Source organism: Neopelma chrysocephalum, unplaced genomic scaffold, assembly GCF_003984885.1.
Source record: "Neopelma chrysocephalum unplaced genomic scaffold, ASM398488v2 Primary Assembly neopelma1_64, whole genome shotgun sequence".
Classification (NCBI taxonomy): domain Eukaryota; kingdom Metazoa; phylum Chordata; class Aves; order Passeriformes; family Pipridae; genus Neopelma; species Neopelma chrysocephalum.
Genome location: NW_020897721.1, coordinates 408,822 through 431,351, shown reverse-complemented (window position 1 = coordinate 431,351; position 22,530 = coordinate 408,822). Strand labels below are relative to the sequence as shown.

General features: G+C 38.6%; 2 protein-coding genes across 6 annotated transcripts in view; both read right to left on the bottom strand.

The window, feature by feature from the left end:
• Positions 1-4,442, bottom strand: part of TTC39A (tetratricopeptide repeat domain 39A) — a 45,036-nt gene extending 40,594 nt beyond the window's left edge. The window contains exon 1 of the mRNA XM_027683178.1: positions 4,392-4,442. Within this exon, the coding sequence (XP_027538979.1) occupies positions 4,392-4,426 (35 nt within the window). The 5' untranslated portion in view covers positions 4,427-4,442. The remainder of the gene's footprint in view (positions 1-4,391) is intronic.
• A 4,801-nt stretch (positions 4,443-9,243) lies between these two features.
• The window catches only part of EPS15 (epidermal growth factor receptor pathway substrate 15), a 70,688-nt gene continuing 57,401 nt past the window's right edge, over positions 9,244-22,530 (bottom strand). For 4 of the 5 annotated variants that reach the window (XM_027683167.1, XM_027683166.1, XM_027683168.1 and 1 more), the window contains 9 exons: positions 22,327-22,401; positions 21,900-21,990; positions 20,577-20,612; positions 19,545-19,681; positions 17,913-17,982; positions 16,633-16,709; positions 15,949-16,111; positions 13,060-13,238; positions 9,244-11,138 (listed from right to left, as the gene is read on the bottom strand). In XM_027683167.1, coding sequence (XP_027538968.1) covers positions 10,992-11,138; positions 13,060-13,238; positions 15,949-16,111; positions 16,633-16,709; positions 17,913-17,982; positions 19,545-19,681; positions 20,577-20,612; positions 21,900-21,990; positions 22,327-22,401 — 975 coding nt within the window. In that variant the 3' untranslated portion in view covers positions 9,244-10,991. The remainder of the gene's footprint in view (positions 11,139-13,059; positions 13,239-15,948; positions 16,112-16,632; positions 16,710-17,912; positions 17,983-19,544; positions 19,682-20,576; positions 20,613-21,899; positions 21,991-22,326; positions 22,402-22,530) is intronic. The other variant, XM_027683170.1, reaches the window with a different exon arrangement.

The window sequence follows — 22,530 nt, the reverse complement described above, 5'->3', positions numbered from 1 at the left end:
AAAGCAAAGGGATGTGGCAAAGCAGGCAAGTGAGCAGCAAAGAGACCAGGGAATTGGCAGACTTGTTCTGCCCTTGGTCCCACCACGTTTAACTTGGACCAAGCAGGATCTAGGTTGCAATACATTCTCAGTTCTCATCCTGTATTTGAACAGGCAAACAATGCAATAAATTCATTAAGATAGGTTTGTTCAGACAAATAAAAAGTATTGGTGTAATTTCTGCAGTTCCCTTTCCTTGTTGTACTAGCAGGACTGCTCACAGAGGGCTCAATGCACCACTGTAGGTGATTACTTCGAGTTAGTAGAGCTGCCTGCATCAAATAGAATGAAAAAGACACACAATATACTCTGGCAAATTACAAATTATCAACCCAAGCATCCTGCAAACTGCACTAACCTAACTGGAATGTACAAATTAAAAATTACCTGACACAGGGTCAACATTGAAATAAAACAAATATACTCTGCATTTACAGGATAGCTGCAATTAAGAGTAAATTTTAATCAGAAATCAGACCACATTAATACTTAGCAAGCTTTAATAGCTCTTCTTTTTCAACTCAAATGCTCTACAACCTTTGTCACTTTGAAGGTCACATGATTCATATCATGCCTCTTTTTTTAAAGGTCTTCAGACAACCTTACAATACCCACTTGCTCTTTTCTCCAAGTCCTCTGACTTCTCACCCTTTTATTGCCTCCAGTCAACCTACACTTTTGATATAGTTACCCTCAATTTTAAAGGGTAAATTTTTAATTCTCATCTTATTAAAACTGATGAGAAATCCATAAGAGTTGCACTGGACCACTGTCATGCAATGGTATTGAGCACATTTAGGTACCCAGGAAACAAACAAAAAAGCATGAAGGAAAAGGGAAGTTCACCCTGCCACGTTCACGGTAAGAAGCCAGAAAAAAATCCCTGAGATTTGTTTTTCTAAAGACTGCAAGATCAGGGTAGAGGTCTGTATTACTTCTGAAATAAGACTCAGGGAGAATTTAGGGAGTGATGTTCTGTAATTTCCCCTTTTGGTTGAATTCTACATTACTTAGCAATGATAAAGGCTGACTGGTAGGTAACAGGATAGTTACCTGTGCATCTTCAGCAATTTGTAAAGTCTGGTTTGTACTTGTTTACGCTGACTTAGACTTCACTTCTTTCAGACTTCAGTGTGGTGATGAACATGGAAAAGATGAAATACACATTTTGGCACAAAAGGTATTTTCCTGCAATACTGAAGCTGAGATGAAATGTTTATTGGTTTGGTTTTTGGTTTTGTTTGTTTGTTTGGGGGTTTTTTTGTTGTTAAATCTGTGCAAAGTACAATTCCACTGCTGAACAGTACCTTAGGTTCTCATAAAAATAATATATAGGAATGACACAAAATACTTGAACAAATAGGGGACTGTTGCTTTGACTTTAATCACTGCTTTACATGACATTTCAGATTATATTTCCCTGAGAGCTTTCAACAACCTGACTTTATACTTCAGAAGTCATCTGCAAAGCACACTTCACAGTACCTTGACCAATAACAATGCCACTTTCTCTCCAATTAAATAAAAATTCAAGCACAGCACTTCAATGCACCTTTATAACTCTCTTGAACCTGCTTACAGAATCAATACTCAAGAACAGAATAAAAGTACTAGTAGCAAGTTGTCTTGGCACTATGCACTGCTAAAGCCATTTTTTGAAGAGTTATTCTCTGGCACAATGGCTTCAAGAAGAAAATGGTTATTATTCTCTCTATTTCAGAGCACAGAAACAACTAAGCAAGCTACTTGAGGATAAAAAAACCAAGAAATAAAAAACAAAAGAAACAAGGCTGAATTTGAACTCAGAACCAAAACAGTCTGGGATTTTCCTGTATTTTTTTTCCCTTTCTGACAGGAAACATGGATTGGTCAAAATTAAAAACTTTGATGCAGATGCAGTGAGAAGATTTCATCAGCTCAAGATGGTAATTTTAGTTAGAGAAAAGTAAAATGACATGTATGTTCACCACTGCATTGTTTCATTCACATTTGAGCTTCCAGCCATTAAGTCAAGAATATCTGAATGACCATCCTAACATTCAGACTGTCTGCTGACTGTTGTTTTTTCACAAAAGACGACTGAAAGTTTTATTATCAAATTGAAGACAAAAGCTGAAAATCTGCAAAATGGGAGGTCATTTTTCATCACCCCTACTCCAAAAATCTGGTGTTTACTTTTCAGTTCCAACTAGTCCTCTAGACCATTGTGTCCTCTAACTATGACCTAATAATCTCAATCCATTCTCAAAACATACCTGAAACCTAAGAAACCATAAGCCCTGCGAAAACACTGCCTAGGAGCTTAATGGGGGGCTTTAAAGGACTGTTTTAACTGAAATGTGAACTACAATGTGGAAATAGTATTATTTTCCCATAAATTAGCCAAAATCCAGATATATATGTTTTCAACACTCTGTAGCACAGTAACTGAAACATCTGAATGCCTTTAGATCCCAGTGCAGTGACACCCTGGAATGGGAGAGCTGGTTCCAGTAGATGGAGCTCCAGAAAGGGAATGAGGACCCAAGTTCTCCAGCAGCTTCACTAACACAGACTTTCGGGACAACCTGCCCAATCTGGACAAAATTCACCAAAGTCCTTCCTGCTTCTAAATATTTTTGCAAACATTCTTCCCCACATTCAAAACCTCCTGAAGCACAACACAACCAAAACCTCTCAGTCTGCTGCTACTGTCAGCACAAACACAACACCTGGAGGTCATTTAATGATGTAATTTAAAATCATTACTGCAAACACAGGGCCCACCTTTCCACCCTGGAGTTTAAAAAAAACCCTAAAAAAAATCAGTGGTCCAGTAAAGAATTATTAAGACAGAATATGGCAACAAAATTATATAAAGCTCCTAAAAAAAAAAAAAAAATCACAGAATCATAGAATGGCCTGGGTTGGAAGAGACCTTAAAGATCATCTTCTTCCAACACCCTGCCAAGGGCAGGGACACCTTCCTCTAGACCAGGTTGCTCAGAGCCCCATCCAACCTGGCCTTGAACACTTCCAGGTATGGGGTTATATATATAAATACTAACAGACACGTCATTTTGGATCATTAACAGGTATAACAGTCTGGATTTTAAAATCCTATAGGATTTTGCTGCTTTAAATGCCACTAGACCACCTCTTTTGGTCTCTGTAATAACTCAAACATTAATATCAATGCCATCAAAAATGAGCATAATTGAGCAGCTTATACAATCTAAAGTTTTCCATCATGATTTCTGTAAATGAACTAAAGTCTCAGGTTCATGTTTGCTGTTTTCAACTCAAATGGAAAGCATGCAGGCAGAAACAGAGCACACTGCCGCTCCCAACACTCCATGAAGAACCACGAATGGACCCATTACCACTCTTCTAAAAAGCCATTTGCTGACCTCTCCAGAACTGCACTCTTAAAAGCTTCTACTCCTACATAGATTATAAAGCAGATTATCACAGAAGTCTGATGTCAAATGGAAAATCCACAAAGAGACCTTTAACGCAGCCACGTCAAAAATTTAACACGCCGTCAGCACCAGGGAAGAATGTTATTTACAGACTGATTCAGCTTTAGAAGAAACGATTCTCTCACACGCACGCAAGGGAAGTTTATGTATTTTAGCGGCAGTGGGAGTGCACACCTGGAATGGAGAAAGTTATCCACCTGCAGCTCGTTCATGAGGGCGAGCAAGAAGGTGTTGAGTTACAGAGTAATTAATGCCAGTGTTGTGCTGTCAAGGTGTGTTGCAAGCTGTTCACACAGGAGCTCAAGGAAAAGGATCTGGTCTTCCACGCTCTTCCACAGACATGACCCGCTCTTCAACACCACTTTGAAGCCCAAAGTCAATTTGCATATAACTACTGAAGTGCTCCTGCGCAGGAATGTAATTAGCTTAAGCTAATGCTTTTGTCTAAGGAGAAAGTAAAAGCCCTGAAAGTGCAAAAACCAGTTTGTGCCCCCGCAGTCGCTGCGGTCGGGGCGGGGGGTGGTGGTGTCAGCGAGCACACAAGTGGTCAGAGCCGGCTGCCGTGTCAGCCTGGTGGCCACAGCGGCCCGAGGGGTGGCCCGGTCCCCACATGGGCAGCCTCAGGCCCGCGGGGATGAGACGAGGCGGCTCAGCCTACAGAGGCATCGACCGCCCGTCGGGGGCAGTTCAGCGGGGCCAAACTCGACTGAGCGGCCCCAGAACCGGGGAACCCTCCGCCCTCGCCCCCTCCAGCACCCGGACCCTCCTCTCGGGGTGGGCTCATCCTACCGCTCATCCCGCCCGACACGGAGCATCCCCAGAGCGCCGGGGGAGGCGGCGCTGCCCCCCGGAGACCCCCGGCCGGGCCCCCGTCCCGCCCCAGCCCCGTACCGAGCACCGGCGCTGCCGGACGGGCAGGAGTCCATGGAGGCGTCGCGACGGGCAGCGGGAAGGGCGGGCAGGGCTAGCGCTGCTGCTGCTGCTGCTCCCGGCGGCCGCCGCAGCCGCCTCGCATGGTGTGGAGCGGCGGCAGCCGGAGCTCGGCGCATGTTCGGGCAGGGCCGGGCCGGGCAGGGCCGAGGGGCCGCCCCCGCAGGTGAGCGGCTGCGGCAGCGCCCGCCCCCGCCGGGATGGGATGGGTTGGGATGGGATCCCCCGGGGTGACGGTACCACCGCAGCGCTCGGGCGGGACCCGGGCGTGTCGCCCCGCACCGGTGCGAAGGGCTCCGGGAAGAGCTGAGGGGAGGGCTGTGTGCTGGAATTGGAATCGTTCATTCCCCTCTGGAGAAAGAGCAGGAGGAAAATATCATTCCTATTTAGCCAAAGTTTTAAGTCAGCCTGCACTCTGTACCTGCTGCCACGGCGGGATGTGCCTGGGTGCACCCCCTGCCCCCAACAGAGGGGTCGGCGAGTTGTACCACAGGTGTAAGACCCCACAGTGCTCACACCTCAGGTGGGTCAGGCTGTGAACAGATTATTTAATTATTTAATTTAAATTATTTAATTTGTTCATAAACATAAAACGAATAAGCAAATAAATAGTTCATTTAAAAATGTAACTTACCTCTCTTGTTAATGAAAACTTAACCCACTGAAATTGCAAGTAGATACGCAATACTGGAAAAATTGTTTTGCTTTGGCCATTACATATGTTATAATCATATCAATCACACAACTTCGGGGTTACAGGGATAAGAGTTCAGGAAAGATTAACAAAAGAAAGGAGCCTGTGGAAGGAAATGAACAGGGGAGAGAAGGCAAAGGTATACACGGCCGAGGGAGTGGCAGGACAAACAGAAGGACTGGGTTGACATAAAGAAACAATGGGCACATTAACGGGAACAGTGGGTGTAGAAAGGTTAAAAAAAGAAAGAATTTATTAGCTGCACACTGACAATGTGGCTCGTGATGTGAGGAACAAGAAGGAGGCGGCAGGCCTGCCCCACACTCCAGTGCTCAGGGAGCAGCTGCTCCCACAGAGGAGCCAAGATAAGTGACGGGAGCACATCCATCCACTGAGGCATGATTCCTCAGTCTGACAACAGGCAAGACGTCATGATTGTCTTAGCTAAATCAAACATTTTATCTCAGTGAGTGATGGTGTAAGGAAGTGGTGACAAACACCTCAACAGAGCTATTCTCGCATACATGCACAACCATGTTTCTCAACATAAAATACCTGTTTACATAAAATTTTTGAATTGTGAAGCTCGTACATTCCAGCTCACAGCTTTCAAATGAAGCAAAACTTCCTGTGTAGTTCTGTGCTTCAGACACACACCATTTTCAATAGCCAGACATATTTAACCTCAAGAACATTTTTATTAGTAACCACCCCTGAATATGCTCTAAATTGCTTTTTACAACTCTTAGGAATTCTATGTTGTAGGCACAAAGTTAAAAAAAACTAAAACGGACAAATCTGCATCATTAGCTTAACTGCAGTTTGAATTAGTCATTCCCTGAGGCATATTATTTTATGTTTGAGAATAGCTGTGCTTTTATATCTGACAGTAAAATAAATATTTTAAGATAAATGGATAGCATATTAGGCAAAATTAGAGACTTTAAATGTATGAGTATAACATTCAACAAGTACTTTATATGCAGTTTTCAGCATTCAGGATCACTGGTTTGAACCTCAGCCCAGTTATTTATTCAGTAAAAGTTATTACTAGGCCCAAAATGAGATTCATACTCCAAACTCCTCAGAACTGTTTGGAACTCAAAGACCATAGCCTTTATTACAGAAGAGCATTTAAAAAACAAGGTATTAATAGAACTTCAGATAAGTACAAAAAATCTACAAGAAGGATTTTACCTAAAAATCCACTGAGTCTTTCAAAATTAGTTTTTTCTTTATAAGTGACTGTATCTGTTCATGTAGCATCCCAGGAGAGACTGCATTCTACAGAAAACAATCCTAAAGACCTTCTGGCTTCGAATACAAGAAGTTCAATGCTACATAGTCTCAGCAGAATAAATTATGAGTCTGGCTACACAGGAAAACCAGTCTGAGTGGATCAGGATGAGTCTGTCAGGTGCAAACCTGAGACAGCTGACAGTCTGCAGTGTTACAGGCTCTCTTACTGGGACAGACCTCTGAAACCAAAGGTAAGAATTTCTCCCTGTACTATCTGCAAACTAAATCCTCAAGCAAATACCTTGTTCAAAGCAGCACTTCTGTTAAATTCTTGATCTATTTCCAGTAATTTGTATAGTCCTGGAGTGCAACTGGCTGCTTATACCAGCAAAGAAAACACCTTATAACATCTCTCCTACCTACAGGATACCCACAAGTAAAATGGGATAAAATTCCTTTTACTCTGCACAGGATTGTCTTTCCAGATTACTGCAGTTGCACAATACACTATCAGACCCATTATCACTTAGAAAACAGGAAATGGGTTAGCATTAAGTGGTTTGTCCAAACTCATTTACTAAATCAGCAAGAGAGAACTAGAAACAACATCCTGACCCTCTTGAACACACATCCAAACAATGCAGCATTTTTCCCTCTATCAGCTACCTGATCACCTGCTCTAAAAACTAATGCTCTTTGTTTTCAGTTAAAATCTAAGGTCCAGGCAGTTTCAGATCTCTCCATTTTAGCACAGCAGGAATTTTGAAGTATTCTGAGCAAGGAACAGCAATGCAGCTGGTGTTATTTATGTATTTTTTTGCTATGCCTGTTTCTGTAGAGATAGCGGATGAGAATGACTGATATTACTGACCTAGACTTGATGGCTTGTCACCTGAAAAATTAAAAGTTCCTTTCCATCTTTCCTGGGATAACAGTCACAGGCCAAAATTTACTGTAAAGCTTCCCACAAAAACCCCCAATGAGGAGTTCTCATACTCATCTATAGTCTATAAGCACAAAAAGAAAATATTTTTACTTTCTTTTTTCCCCCCCTCCCTGACTTCTCCTCCACATGAGAAATTCCTTACCATTACACTGTCTTTCCTCCCTTTCTTTCCAGTTCTGCAGCTTTCTTCATTTTAGTCTCAGAGCTCCCTGGACACACAACTCTGCAGAGAACTCAAGAGGTCAGTAACACTCACATGGGCAACTAAAGCTCCACTCTACCTACCAGAAGTGCAAACTTCAAACTTGCATCAAGAAGGATTTTCAGTTTGGGAAAATTACTGTCTACTTCCAGTATGAACTGCTGACTCTTTTCTTTAATTTGACATTGCCTTTTGTTTTATAATTGCACAAGGCAAACAAATCCCTTTCTGTTCTGTCAGTATTGCAAAAACAAGAGGTTGCACATCCATGCACACAATGGCTTCGAAGATTCCAGCTAAAGCATGACTGAAACATTCCAATACTGAACTCATAATTCTGCAAAATATTCAAATTCTGAAACAGCCAATTTAAACTTAAGTAGGTAAATGAAACTGATGACAAGTTACTGTGGAAACAACAGGAGGCAACACAGTTCTGACAGCTGGATGCTGTTTCTGGAAGAGGTGACCCACAGCGGGGGCATCAGGTGGCAAAGGCCAAAGAAACAGGTAAGTCCAACATTGAGGTCCAACAGAACAGCTTTTCAGTATCAAGCAGAAGGGTTTGCATTCACATCAAATCTCCTGGCTTAAAGTCGACTGTGCTGAAGCAGATGGCTTTCTAGAGAATTCTGCTCAGCCCAGTATGTCAGTTCCTTCATTAAGCACCATTATTGCCATTGTATTCCTTGTCAATACTTCAGAGTGATGCAACAGACTTAACATTAATCCCCTGTACACTGTCCAATACAGTTTCTAGTTCAGTGGATTCAGATAACTTGCCTTGGAATCATAACTGTCAAGTGTCCAATGCATCTGCCAGACATGAGATAATCTCTCTAGAGTTCAAAGGTATCCTGTGAATGCAACAGAAACTTTTATATGACAGAACATCATCATATAGGAAGTCAGACAGTGAAAAGAGGATATCAAATTGTCAAGATGATTAGCAACCATCTTCAATTTCATCATAAAGAGTGAAATGGACTGCACACAGTTTGGAGGGGAAAAGGAGCTGAAAGCAGCACAACCAGAGGCAAAGTGCATCTGAGATGGAAACCTGACAGGAGACTTAAAAGAAAAAGAATGGACAGCCCACAGACGGCTTCAAATAGCCTCAAGAATGTGTGTGAACCTGATAAAATTAATGAAGATATTACATTGCCTAATTCAACTGATATCTCATTAAAAGAAAATAGGCAAAGAGATTTGGGTCCACTTAGATGGGTATATTAATTAATATATTATACTGTAACAAAAGGATCAAAGACATGTACATGGGTGTTGGAACTCCTAAACCTCTGACCAAGCCCTCTATGCCTCGACATAGGGGGACACATTATGCTGACAGACATATTCTAAAGGATCATATATGCTGGGTCAAATTAAAGATCCCTTGAGCCCTGTATGTTGGCAGCAGCCAGGAGAGGATGCTTCCATATTTTCACAGATAAACTTTAAGTATCTAAACATTTGGGCTCTGCAATCCCTGTGCAGGCAGAAATCCTTGGGCAAGAGTAGCCCGAATTTTCTTTGAAGCCGCCACAACTCCTGATGAAGCAAGTGACAGCTGGGATTAGTGTGCACTTCAGCTAACCTCAAGATTAAGGCAACTTTTCTCTCTGAAAATTAACCCACTCCCACCAGACTACAACCAGAATATGTTATATTGCATTACATTCACTTGTTGCTTTAAAGCTCACAGCACCCTCTTGAAAAAATAGGCAAACAGTTCACATTTATGTACTTAAACTTTATTTCTTCATAATTACAGGCTATTGTTAGAGTTTTTAAACAAAAGGGAAGTCTATAAATAGAGGCTAATCCCACCTGAACAAGTTGTTTAAAAAAAACAGTTAAAACTTCATAAAGTAATGCCATTTTAGCTCACAGCAGTGGTTTGTTGGTAGTCTGAGTAAAAGTACTATAGTCAGAGTCAGTAACATGAAATGTAACATCAAATGACTCAAAACTTTAAATTCCGTAAAGGAAAGCAGGAATATATATATAATATATACATATAATATCGTGTTGGTCCACTGAGTATACATTTTTAACAAAAGATAAGAAACTATGTAATCCAGTTAAGCATATGATTTGCAAGATTAGTGTACACTCATTACAAAGATGTATAAGATAAGTTATAACTATTTAATACTTGCAAAATTTTAAGTTACTTTTTTTGAGCAGGTGTTTAAATGCTCATCTCCCAGTGCAAAAGAAAAACCATCCCAGTCAGGTTACTTATTTTTCCTGAAAAACTGAAACCCCTCAAACTCATGCAACAGCAGCATTGATAGGTAATGGGAAGAGCTTAAATATACTGAAACATGGCTGAGTTCTCCCCGTTTGCCCCAGTGCTTTGTGTTGAAACACTTCAATTTCCTCAAAAGAAATACCACAGATTAAAAGTGCAAGAAAAAAAAAAACCCTCTAGATGTTTATGCTGCTGCCATTGATTTTTCTTAGACAGGGCACAAGATTATTCTTTTTGGAATTATTTTAATGAAACTGATTTTCCAAATAGAATTCTTTCAAAATGAACAATAAGTTATTTTCATTAAGTTATTTTCATTAACATTCTATCAATCCTACTCTGACTCAGTGACCATTCAGAAATCATTCAGTTTAAGGTGCAACTATCAGTTGGCATTCAATAAATTACATATACAGAAAACACTGTTGTTAAAAAAAAATAGAAATCAGACTACCTGTTTTTTCTTTCTATTCTCAATCCTATTTCAAATGGAACTTATTAACTTGCCAGTTCAGCTGCATATTTAACAGGCAAAAGTGGCTCAAATAGCAGTGGGGTCTCACAATTTGACAGTCACCTTAGCCAACAGCAAATGCACATGAATCTTCAGCTTAATTGCCTTATAAAATAAAATAACAGGTCTGTCTTAAAACCTATGACCATGCAAGTAAAAGCAAAAAAGCTCTCAGAAAGACACACTCTTTCTGATGTAGACTCCATGAAGATAACGTCAAATCAGACATAAAATCTTCAATGAGAAGAAAAATCTATGTGCATACATATAAAATAAAGCACTCCACAACTCTGGCATTACTAAAACCTCTTTAGAAGGATAAAAGGTTTGCAATGACTAACTGCTTGATGGGAGACAGTCAGCCATGACAGAATAATTGCTGTGTTCACTTTATGCTCAATTACCAACTGCTGATAGATTACAGTCAAACCACAATCTCTCTATCTGCATTTTAAACTGATTTGCTTTCAGCTGGGAAAAGTACTTCGTTCTCCTGAAAACTTGAGAGAAATTGAATGCTAAACTTAACAGTTATTCAAACAGTAACCAAAAGGATTGAATTTAGCAGAAACATTCACATCACTTTCAGAAATTTAAAACCTTTCATAGTTTCTTGTATATATGCATTTTCCGATTAACATTTAAATAGGTTAGGTATTCAGGAAAAGGGACAAAACAGTTTACGTGGGATAAAATCTTATTCTAAACTTCATGCTTCTGATATTTCAGATTTACTGAGTGCAATAGCCAGTTCCAAGTCTTCTTGCTCTTGCTGTTTTAGTCTTGCCAATCTTTCTTTCTCTTCTCTCTCACTTTCTCTCTTAGCCCATTCAATCATGTCTTCCTCAGTAGAATACTGCATTTTTAAAAGACAAAATAAACCAGATTAATAATACAGACATAACTACGACTGTCCAAGCCCTTGGTTTAAGCAACAATTACAGTTTTTCAATAATTGTATATATTCTAATCTTCAAAATATTACTTGTTTTTAGTTGTAATACATTATTAAGATTGGCTTAGTCTAAGGTTTAAGAACTGCATTCAAGCCACCCAACTGATGTATTTTAATGAAATATGCCATGTTTCAAAATTCAGTATTAAGTTTCAAAAATGTTACTGAGCAGAAAGTGCTATAATTCAAATACAGTTTTATTTTGGATTAAAAAAAAACAGTCTATGCAAAAAAAACTAAATAAATCAGAACATTTTGCAAAACACACCCCTATTCACAGTATTAGGCCATCCTGATTTACCCTGCTTTCATTAGGGATGATTTTTCCAGGTGACAATAACTACAAAAATTTAGCTGTTTAGAAACAGACTGACTGTTTCTAAATGTGTACATGAAAAATACTTCTGCCAAGAAGCAGCAAAATAATAAGGTAACTGTACAGTTAGAAGCTTAGTAGTCATATAGAGAAAGGTCAGCATGATATGAGAGGGGGAAAAAAAGAGATTATTTCCATGTATATTGATGTGAACGGAATGTGAACTAAATATCTGTGGTACAATGATGATAAATTAGAGACAGTTAATCTTAAATAGAGTTTAAGTAATTCAAATAAATTTATCTTAAATAAAATACAAAAGATTATGCTAAAGTTTGTTTCTAGTAAACATGCAGAAAAACTAAGAAGTAGGTGAAGTCCATGTGTTCATGAATGTCCCAACATTAACTCTGAAAGGGCTATCACATTATACTCCAGCTACTCTTTGCTTTGAGATGCTTCTCTGGGAAATAAATGTAGAAACACTTAAGTTTTCTCCACAGTTCACTCAATATTTTCAGTAATTGCAGCTTGGAAAGAATATTTTTTTCCTTCACAAAGATAATAAACATTTTTTACTTTCTCTATACGGTCTCCTCCAAATTGGCTTCTCAGTCCCTCTAACTAATACCACAGATCAATAACCACATTTCAGAAATTATCATGCTACAAGACACACCAACCAGTGCAAGTCTATTTTGAGAGCCTGACAATCCTCAGTTTACTTCAATCAAGCATATAGTTTATTAGGTCTGAACAGAAAAAACAGCAGTATGGTCAAGATACTGTAAATGCAAATTGCATTTAACAGGTATCAGGCTTGAAAGTGAGAGGATGCCTTTCAAAACTCCTACTTGCAAAAGCTCAAAAGAAAAAAATAACATATAGGCATGCACAAACCTTAAGATTTGCTTCTACTGCTTGGACATCACGACTTCTATGAAATGAATTCTGGTTATAAAGAGACACTTACTACTTTTTACGTCATTGAACATCAGTCTGGAATTTACTAGCCAATCAAAACTCAACAAATTATATTTCATTAATATACACTGTTAAGAGGCTGTTTATCAATATTTCAGTACATTAAAATTACGACCAAACAGTTCAGTGACAGCTAAACTAAAATCACATTTTGCTTTACTTTTAATTGGATAGTTAACAGTGTGCTTGTTATAGACATATAATTTTATCAGCACATGCTGATAAAATGGATAATCCCCAGAACATAGATATTTTTAAAGTCCTATTTTCTAAAAGCTAGGAGGCCTCCATGAAAAAACTCATAAAAACAATGCAATTTAAACATCAGCTATAACATTTTGCAGTACTTTGTTTTAGGACAGCCTCAGCTGTAAATGAAATGTAAACACTGTTTTAACTGGAAGCAATATCCCTTTTGTACATGGGATATGTTTTAGTATTTTAAATTAGACTGAAAACTTCAGTGTGAACATTTCAAAGCTGCCATTATACTGAAACAAACGTAAAAAAGTGTTTACTCACAGTACTGAAGTTTGCAAAATTGTTGGGGTCAGCCTCTTTACTGATGCTGGTGGGAGCAAATGGATCACAGAATAGATTTGCTTCTTGTTCTTTGGGAATGTCTGGGGTGGGGAAAGGCTGAAATGGATCGCTCGGTTTAAAGGAATCTGAAGAGTCTATTTGATTGATAGGTCTTTTCCCTTAGATTAAAATGAATTTAAAATGAATTTAGGATAGCAGGTAATAACATGCCAAAACTTGTAAAAAAACCCCAACAAACCACAATTCAAAAGCTACTTGGGATGCAACCTCTTCCCATGAACTAGTGGAGTTGTAATTTCAGAGGAAGGGTTGACAGTTTAAAAAATGAGGGTCCATAGTTTCTGAAAGGGTAGTCAGGTAAAAAGGAACACATGTATGTTAATGATTCGGGAACACAGTTATATTTTAATTATTTTGGCAAGAGAATTTCTAACAGTTTTGAGCATCTATTCTATTAGTACAGTATTTTTTTCTGCTGATCAACTGTCTGTGATCATTCCAGCAAGGCTCTTTTATTATTTGCTTGGATGAAGTTAACATAATTTCATTCAGAGACCAGAAATTTATTATCATATATGTCTCAGTCCTCAAAACTCCATGTCCTCTCACTATGCTAACACCAGGAATTCCTGTAGTTTTTAAACTAACAGAATGAAAGAGTATCACAACAGGCAATCACAGGCTGAACTATTTTGTTAATTCTTGCCCAAGTAGTTGCAAATAAACAGAATCGGGAACAAGCTCCAACTCATGTTGTTCTGTTTTCAACTTAACCCCAGTCAGGTTTCAACACCTTTGAGGACATTAACCCAAACAGTTCCAAGAAGAGTTGAGCTGAATTTCATCCCACCATTCTCTCTGTATGTTACCATTTACAGAAGAGGTTTCAGTGCAGTCTCTTGAATTCTGCTCTCAGGTTCTGTGATTCCAGCGCTAACAAGTTTTAAAACTTGCTTCTGTTGCCATTTTTGATTAAAACTCAGAACTGAATCAAAGTGCTTATTATTTTGCATATCACTGTTACAAGTTAGTCTAAAAATTCTTTCATAAGACTAAAAGAGATTTTAATTTGGATTTAAAGAATACCCCCTTGGGAATGTATGATTTACTTAGACACTTCTCAGATAACCTTGCCATGATAGCTCTCACTCACTGATGATGTTCTATCTATAACTGATGATGACATTGTGGCTGCCCCATCCCTGGAAGTGTTCAGGATCAGGCTGGACGGGGCTTTGAAGAAATCTGGTGTAGTGGAAGTTGTCCCTGCCCTTGGCAGTGGGGGTGGAACAACATGATCTTTATGGTCCCTTCCAACTCAAACCATTCTGTGATTCTATGATTCTATTACTGGCAAAAAATACATCTTCCTTGAATGATGTGGGAGAAGCACTCCAAATGACATCCAGGGAATTTTATTTCTGCACAGGAAAGATTAATTACTGTAAGAATATAAAATATACAATCTCTAAATGTTCCCCAAAATCAAGAAATGGGGGAGCTTATCAGTACCTAGAGAGGCAACAGAATTCAGAGGCAACAACCCTTCTACACATTTTCCTGTACCATGAAGAATTAAGAGGAAGATTTTTGGGCATTTCTTTGAAAAAGCATAAAAAAGGGAATAATTAAAGCACAAAAAGGAAATATTTAGAAATAAATACACTTGAGCATCTCCATTTTTTATTTCCATTAGGAAATCAATTTATTTGAAATGGTTATCAAGATAACCACATATTTAATTGTGCATATCAAAACAGGCTATTTTAGTCATCTACTGTTAAGGTTGCTGCTGTTCTGCCCCTAGAAGCTTGAATTCCAAAAGTGCACCACGTCACAGCCATTCCCATATAACCAAGTCAGAAATCCTTTTTCTGTTTAAATAAGGACCAACATCAAACATTCAAATATCATCACTTTCCATGTCAGGTGTTTTAATATTATTTACAATGAAACTGATGACTTGCAAGGCATTGGCACGAACCAGATCTCACACCAGCTTTAGAAACTAAACACCTGAGTTTAAAATTCAGTATTAACACTCCTATATCTGTGTTCTGCTTTTGAGGAAAATTGAATACTTGTTTAAGTTTCATGCTACAGTTTTCTAAAACACCTTAAAATTCATCCATACAGTGTAATAGTGAAAAAAAATGATGCAGTAGAGTTTTTAAAGACAATGAAATAGAGGACAGAAACTTAAAAAAAGAATACTAGTAACATGTTTTCCTATCTTGGTAAAAACAATTCAGTATGAGGAGTCTGTTGTAACATGAGGTTGTTGCAACTACAAGGAGTTATCTTTGATAATCATGGTCTTTTCTGGAAAGCAGAGTGGTTTGTGCCATGGAGTATCCCAGAGGACTCCACTACCACTGAAAACAGCCCAGGAAACTTGGGTTTATTATTGTTACTGCTAGAGACCTCTGGCAAGGCCACCTGGAAAAAGTTAATCTAAAAAGCTGAGCCAGTCATTTAACTCTATTTAATTAATTTAGCATTAAACATGGAGGTTTTGCTACAGATAAAACACAATAAATGCTCACTTTGAACATAATTTAATGCAAGATTCACAGTATATCACATCAGTAACCTTTTAATTTACAGCTATGCTGTGTTCTGGCACATACTCGTAGTAAGTTTTCTTATTTCCTGTGTTCTACATCCTTTGTCTCTTCAAACAAACAATGATCCCAAACACCATGCAAAATTTAACTCTGAGCAACTGACCAACAGATCAGGAATGGACTTGTTCCGCATCTTGTTCATTCATTTTAGATTCAGACCCTTCACCATCCCCTCATTGTTACTGTCCCGCTGCCAACACTCAGCAGCTGATTGTAAACCCTTCTCATTGTCAGCTCTTACCAGGTGGTGGTGGACAGGGCCTGGTGGGAGTTCCTGTCTTAGGGGGCAGTGCAGGAGGAACATCCTCATTTTTAGCTGGTGGTTCCTCAAATAAGTTTTTAGTTATGATCACGCTGCTGACAGAGCCTGATGTGGAAGAGCTAAAGGGATCCTCATTGTTGGCCTTCAACAAAGAAAACAGCAACATACACGTTTTCAGTGCAATGCTACTATACATTTTCTTCAAGAATGCAATATTAATTCAGAACTGAAAACCTGGGCTAAGACAAAAGAGAATACTTTTGTTTGTTTTTTACACATATCATCCACATACTCCAGAAGGTTGAAAATGAAGAAAAATCAAGAATGGTTAAGAGTGTACAGCAATATAAAGCTGAATGCAGTTAAACATTCAAAAGTAATACTTCTGCAGCTAAGCTCAGCAAATTTAAAAATAAATACATAAATTATAGTATCACTCCAAAAAGAGAAAATACTTATAAAGCCACAAAGATTACACGGCATTCTTCACAGTGGAACTGCGGAACAATAGAATTTACTACCAAGACCTCTTTTTCAAGAAAGTCAGCCATTATAAATTTTGGTAGTGGCAAAACTGTAATGAAATTGTTGGTAAAGAGTGTAAGCTCTGTCTTGTCACTGCAGTTTAATGCATTTTCTGTGGTAGCAGCAGCTTCACATTACCTTTGACAGCGTGCTGAAGTCAGCAAAGCCACCTTCAAAGGATTCGCTTCCAAACAGGGAGGCAAAGGGGTCTGTAGCTAAATACACACAAATCAAGCACACAGAATGATATTAAAAGCTAAACATGAAAGACACTGAAAAAAAATCCCACTACAAAATAGCAACTGTTACATAGTTTGCAACGTAAACTAATTCAAGTGAAGTATTTTATGAGGTGAGCACTTCAGGTTATTAAGTAGCTTTTACAAAAACTCTGAGTGTCAGCTTCCAATTGCGAATAACAAATCTCCTGAACAGGGAGTAATTCAAAAGAAATATTGGTATTCTGTTTTCCTACATTAAAAAAAGTTAAATTCCACTGAAAGTATAAGATAACTATACTACTGGATGTTCTGCTGAGATACATGTATGTATACACACAAAGGGATTTTTTGTGTGCATGCACCCATAAATATACATATATATATATATATAGATATATATATATGTGAACATGAACAAGAGCTCACTTCTGACTGCAAGCCCACTCATGGAATCAAGTATCTGAACCTCTTATCTCAATCTAATTCAGAAGTACCCTTTCATTCTCATGTGCCTCAAAATACATTAGAACTGCTATTCTACTGTAGAGCAGGAAGTGCCATACTCACTTCTGCACCTCTAGGAAACACCATCTTCCCCTACAATTAAACTGAACAGGTTTACAATACAAAATCACATGTGGATTCATGTTGTGGATTATCACTTGTCAGTGCAGCTTGGGAAAACAGGAGACAAGAGTCTTCCCTAGAACATTTTTAGCCCTCAGATGAGAGAGGGTCATAGCAAAACAGAAGGAGCAAACTGTAGCAGTAAAAATTCTTGATGAAGTAGTTACCCTATCCCACATCTCCTCTCACAGTACAAAGTTATCTTGTATGTTACTTAGAAAGTAGCAAGAAATCTCTGAAAACAACTCTAATGGGAAGGAGTGTGAACCATCCAAATAGTCCAAATACTTAGATCAGCATTTTGTACCAGCTTTAGGTAAAGCAGAGGAACATTTTTTGTGGAATCAGTCTTCAGTGATACAGGCTACAGATAAAGAGTCAGTTCTGGTTTATAAAAATTCCCCTCTGCAAACTGGCACTTTATGTCACACTTTATAGGAAAATTCAGAAACCACAGAAAATCCCTATATTTGCTTTGTTGCAAATTCAGTTAAAAGACTAAAAACAAAAGTACGTAAAAGCAAATAAAAATAAACCCCAAGAAGTCTGATGTGTATAATCTACTTTTACCTAGATCATTTGATGTAGTAACAGTTGTTCCACCAGGAGCAAAAGGGTCATTCTTCTTTGATATCTCTGTCTAAAATAAAAAATTCCTTTGGAGGGAAATTTGTTTTTCAGCTTAAAAGATTCCTCAATCTAAGAATACAATCACGATTTATTTTAGCTTAGAAGTTTTAAGATAAAACATTCTGGAAGCAGCTTTTATCAGCATCAGAAAACCAGTCTGTTAACAGAAACTCCTCCTCACTGTTTTGATAAAGTCTTTCAAAGGATGGAAAAACGGTACAATATGTGCAACATGCTTGGAAACAACTAATGCAAGAGTTAAGAATATCTACCACTCAGTCTCAGATTTCTACAATCAGAGCTATCTTCATGAAGATACAACTACAAGATAACACTCCAGGGGTGTGTGGTAAAGCATTTAGGATGAATGCATCATTTCAGTTCAGAGGTACAGATCTCAAGAATCCACTGGTAATCCCACAGCTCTGACCTCCTTTTTTCCCCCCCCCCCTCTTTTGTACTTCACTTATTATCAGACTGTAATATGACCAAGAATTGGTTATATTAGAATATCAGGACTTTGAAAAGGACAGTGGGCCAAGTATTGAAGATTCTTGAAACCTAATTTTCCAGGTTGGAGGTGTAGGCTGTGGTGTGTAACGTGACCTTGAGATCTGCATAACGTGAACACCATGGGGACGGACAGGACCACCACTGTCAGGTGCAGAGATTTCTCACTCTCATGGCTGCTGTGGGTGCACTTATCTTGCTTTCTAATCAACATGTATCTACATTTTATATATGTCTATGCATATTTTATACACACACAAAGATGGAAGTGAAGTATGAACAGAAACAGCAGTGAGAAGGAAAGGAGATGGGAAAAGAATGGAGACGAACAATGACATGAAGAATTTTAGCTGCTGAGATTGTCTATCAGCTTTAAATATTATATATTCAATGAGTTCTAGTTTGCACCAGAGAGGGTTTTATGCCCAACTCTACCTTATCAAAGGCTCAAGACTATTCAATAACTGCTCAGCTATTATGTGGACTGCTAAAAGTTACACTGAAGTACACTTGAAAGAGGTACATTCAGTAAGAAGCTCCACATTATGAGAGGGCTTCAGTGACACTCATTAGAAAACCCCCAAAAAACCCAAACATACAGCTACAGAATCACGTGGCTTTTCCACAGGGAAACCCCATATCACATCAGATTTCAGATAAAATACAGAACATACTTCTTGATCCTGTCAGGTATGGAGGCAAAAGTCAAGTCTCTCAACATGACGTGGTGAGGTTAATCTTGGGTTTCTTTCCAGGTTTATTAAGTTCCACCAACTACCAACTGAGCTTAATTCATTATTGTCAAATGGTCTTAGCTGTGGAGCAATGAAGCTCCACAATGAAACATTTTTAAAATGTTTTTATTTTTACTTCTATTTCATCTGTAACTATTTCTAGAAACTAGGACACAAAAAAGACAAGACAGAGTCAGGGGATCAGAGGGAACCTTTATCTGTATGATTGGTGAATATCAATTTTTTAAGGCATGTCTGAATGTACACAATAGGTTATTTTGTCCAAATCACATATACAACAAAGTAAAAGGTATGATACCAAACTTACTGTGATATTATTACTGTTGTCTGCAGTGCTAAATGGATCAGTGCCAGCAGTCACAAAAGGATCAGTGGAGGATTGTTTGAAAAAAGAGTCAGCTGCAAAAGGGTCTGAGCCTTTGAAGGGATCACCACCAAAGGGATCTAAAAGATAAACATCTCCTTAACATTTCTGCTTGCTTTCCTTAGCTCGATATCCTAAAAACTAAACAATACATTGCTTTTTTCATACTGCCACGAAGTGACACGTTTAAGATCAAGGACCTTTGAAGTATGAAATTCATCTGTGAATAATTTGTATTCTGTGATTCAAAACATTAGACAAGCCAACATTTTCTGCACGTCATGAAAACAGTGGTTCACTTCCTAAATCATCTCAGCATACAGGTTCATTACCAAATCTCCTAAAAATGAAGCATTTTTACAGAACCTAATGTTTATTAAAACTCTCCTGCCCTTCTCTCCTTTATTCCCCAGACACAATTGATATTTCTTATCTGGCACTTGGTGCTCAGTGCTGTTTTGTTATTGCCTTCCCACTGGTTATTTTGCCTTTTTTTGCCATCAATTCAGGTGGCAAAAAAGCTCCATTCAGGGTTGAGCAAACAATGCAATGACATTGCCTATAAAGTCAGTCTAAAGAGAGACTTCCCACCTTTTCAGTACTTAGTTCTAAAGCAAGTTGGTAGGTTAAGAGCCTTTAAAAGAACACAGTCCTACTTTTTTGCATACAAAACTGGCAGCAAGAGTTTGGGGCCTTCTGTTTACCACCTTCACAAACTTAAATCCCAACTAGGGGTACTTCCAACAACAAGAGCAAAGTTCAGTGGCAATGGGCTTCTCTGAGAAGCTTTAACAAGTGGCCAGCTGCTACTACCATATATATCCTATAGTGGCTTTTTGTGGCATTTTCACCTTTTTTTCCCCTCTGAAAGTGGTGACACTTTTCCCCACATACTAGTAAGAACCATTTAGGTTTCATTCTAGTAGGAACCTTTTAGAAAAAAACAAACACGTTAGAAGTTACAAAGTTATTTACCAATTTTTCCAAAAGGGTCATCTTTGAAGGGATCACCTGTTTAAAAAAAAGGGAAATATTCATTAAGCAGCTTATTACAATAGCGACACACACAAAAGCAGCCATCCGAGCTGCATTTCTGTTGGCTGTTGTCCACAAACACCCACATCAGGCAGTATTTACCACTGCAGTAATCCAGGCTAACTACTGGTAGGAGTCCCAGTTTTGATTAATTCTCACAGGGCACTGTGCAGTGTAACTCCTAAGTGTTCCTTTCTGTACTGGATGCATGATTCCAATTACATCATTTCTACTTCCTCTTCTACATCTGAGAGACATATATACTGCCTCTTAGCTGTAGATACCTACCCTGAACATTCTGAGCACACAAAGCCCAAAAAATTGGCTACTAACACACAACCCTTTCTCCTTGAAAGAAAGGCCTTATCATATGCTATAAGTAGGACCACTTCAACATAAACAAAGATCAAGCAATGTCTACACAGAAACATTCAAGCTGTTTTAAATTAGTTTAATTTACTCACTAAAAATATTAAATCTGCACTGACATTCTTTCAGAAGCCAAGTGATCTGAAACAAATTTAGATTGTTTTCCCTTCGAAGCGACACAAGCTAAATTGATCAGACCATGTTGATTCTGAAAGCATGTAAAATCATATTAATGTGGCTGAAAACATCTGCTTCAGCAGTTAATTCAAATTAACTCCCCTTCTCCAACTGGCTCCATATAGGCAGACCATGTCTTCCATAAAAAATAAATGCAGAGCAACAGCATTCGTCAGTGGCAAGTTCTTAAAATAAAGCTGAGCACTTCCCCAAGACGAACAGATGGTGCAGTTCCACATTACCTTTTCCTGAGTGCCAAACTCACCATAAGTAGGCCACAGCCATTCATTCCCAACCACCCACACCCTCCCCACACCACAGCTCAGTGAACCCTCCATTGACCCGTTTGTGGATTTGTGCTGTAAATTAGATTAGTGCCACCACACATAATCACACCAAGGCCCACACCTTTAAGGCCAAAAAGCCACCAGGGCAGGGGGAGGGAGGGGTTGGGGTAAGAGAAGCACTCAGGAAGAGCAGTGAGGGAAAGAAGCATTTTCACAGCTAATTAGAAAGCCCAAATGAAGGAAGGAGAAACACCCCAGAACACTCATTTTTATCATTTCTATTTTTGTAATGCTACTGACTCCACACTCCTGTCACTCACACATCTTCAGATTTGTTCTATAAAGAACAGTTTCAAGTGAGGATGAGACTGATGTGTTCACAGAAGACCTGTTTCTGCAAGTCTGCACTTAGAGAGAAATATTTACTTACTGCCAACAAAAGGGTCAGACTGGAAGAACTCTAAGCTGGCTTCAGAAACTAGATCAGGCAAGGGATGAGATTCAGCATCAAATGGATCTTCCTGGGCAATGCAAAAGGAGAGAAAGGTATTAAATTTTTAAGACTTGCAGGACAGAAACACTTATGTCATCTCCTTTTACCATTTAGTGGTTTCTTAAAGCTTAAAGCAAAGAGACAACTGGAATTCAAAATTCATCAATGGAGAGAGCCAAAATATTTCTCAGCAACCTGCTGCTACAGGAGACAAAATGTTTTCATGACATCACACTCTAAATAAAAGCAATAAGAAGTAACAATTTATTTATTTGTTTATCATGACCATGATCCAAGCCTGAAACAGTTAACCAGGACTTTTTTTAACTTACTTCTTCCTCCCCCAAAACCTGGACAAACTCACTTTTTTGGTAATAGTTGCAGTTGGGGTCTCTTTCTCTTCTACAACAGAGGCTGCTGTTTCAGGACTATTCCTTATCTGTACAAGGATAAAAGCAATGCACCATAAATAAGTAAATACAAGACTGCACAAAAAAATTTTAAGTATTAAACAGAATCACAGAATATACTAAAGCATACTTCAAGAGGTTCATAGTTATTATAGAAC